At 38.7% G+C, this 926-nt stretch overlaps 1 protein-coding gene across 1 annotated transcript in view; it reads left to right on the top strand.

Moving 5' to 3' along the window:
- Positions 1–926, top strand: part of DENND5A (DENN domain containing 5A) — a gene marked incomplete in the record, with an annotated part of 83,766 nt that overhangs the window by 54,738 nt on the left and 28,102 nt on the right. The window contains 1 exon segment of the mRNA XM_014581889.2: positions 830–926. Coding sequence (XP_014437375.1) covers positions 830–926 — 97 coding nt within the window.

The following is a 926-nucleotide window of genomic DNA, read 5'->3' as shown; positions in this document are numbered from 1 at the left end:
TCCCTCTTGTGTATGTTTCTTTTGGCATTGGGATGGAGTGAAGGAAGCTGTGGGCAGAATATTTTGGAGGAGGGAAGTATGGATATAACTAGTAAGTTAGAAGGCAGGTACTAGTAGTCCAAATGGTAGTACTTGAAACCTATTCTTGAAACTCTGTAGTAGCAGAAGATTAAGGGTTCAGAAGATAGAATGGACAGAGTCATGTTCCTGGAATAAATACGAGAGAAAGGAGAAGTCTAGGGGAAAAATATTGGTCACAAACCTGGGATGCTGAGAAGATGTCAGTGCACAGTATATTGCTCTGATGTGAGTCATATGTTAAAACATGCAAACACATGGAGAACCACTAGTATGCTCCAGTTGTTTTGAGTGTGCAATCTCATTTCTATGCTCTTATTAGAAGGGTTATACTTTATAATAGAAAGGATAAATATCTTTGATATAGGTGGAGGAACTGAATTCTTCTAAGCTTGGTGAGGAAGACTTTTTTTCCAGTGGTACTCAGAGATTTTATTTAGTTTACACATTGAGCTATGCAAGCTGTAGCCAGTGTTTTTTTTTGCCTCTTGAATTTTAAACCCAAGTAATTTTAGTACTCATAGAATGCTTTACATAATCGAAAATAGAAATCATTGTATTATTTCAATTTTTCCCTTTGATAACAAGAATTGCATTTAAACTTTCTGTTCCTGACTTTATATCTGAGCTTAGAAAGAGGTGGGTGAGAAAGTGTGGGGTGATAGTGCCCTCTTCAGGCACTGTTCAGTACTGGCTGCCTATAGCTTGCAGTCATGGACATAAGGGATCTTTGTTTTTCTGTTTAATGTAGAAGTACATCCAGGAAGCCAGGAATATGGGCAGCACCATCCGCCAGCCCAAACTGTCCAACCTCTCTCCATCAGTGATTGCTCAAACCAATTGGAAGT

The sequence above is a fragment of the Tupaia chinensis genome, unplaced genomic scaffold (genome assembly GCF_000334495.1).
Source record: "Tupaia chinensis unplaced genomic scaffold, TupChi_1.0 Scaffold141165_1, whole genome shotgun sequence".
In the NCBI taxonomy this organism is placed as follows: domain Eukaryota; kingdom Metazoa; phylum Chordata; class Mammalia; order Scandentia; family Tupaiidae; genus Tupaia; species Tupaia belangeri.
Note: the sequence above shows the minus strand (reverse complement) of the source record. Positions and strands in the feature narration are given on the sequence as shown.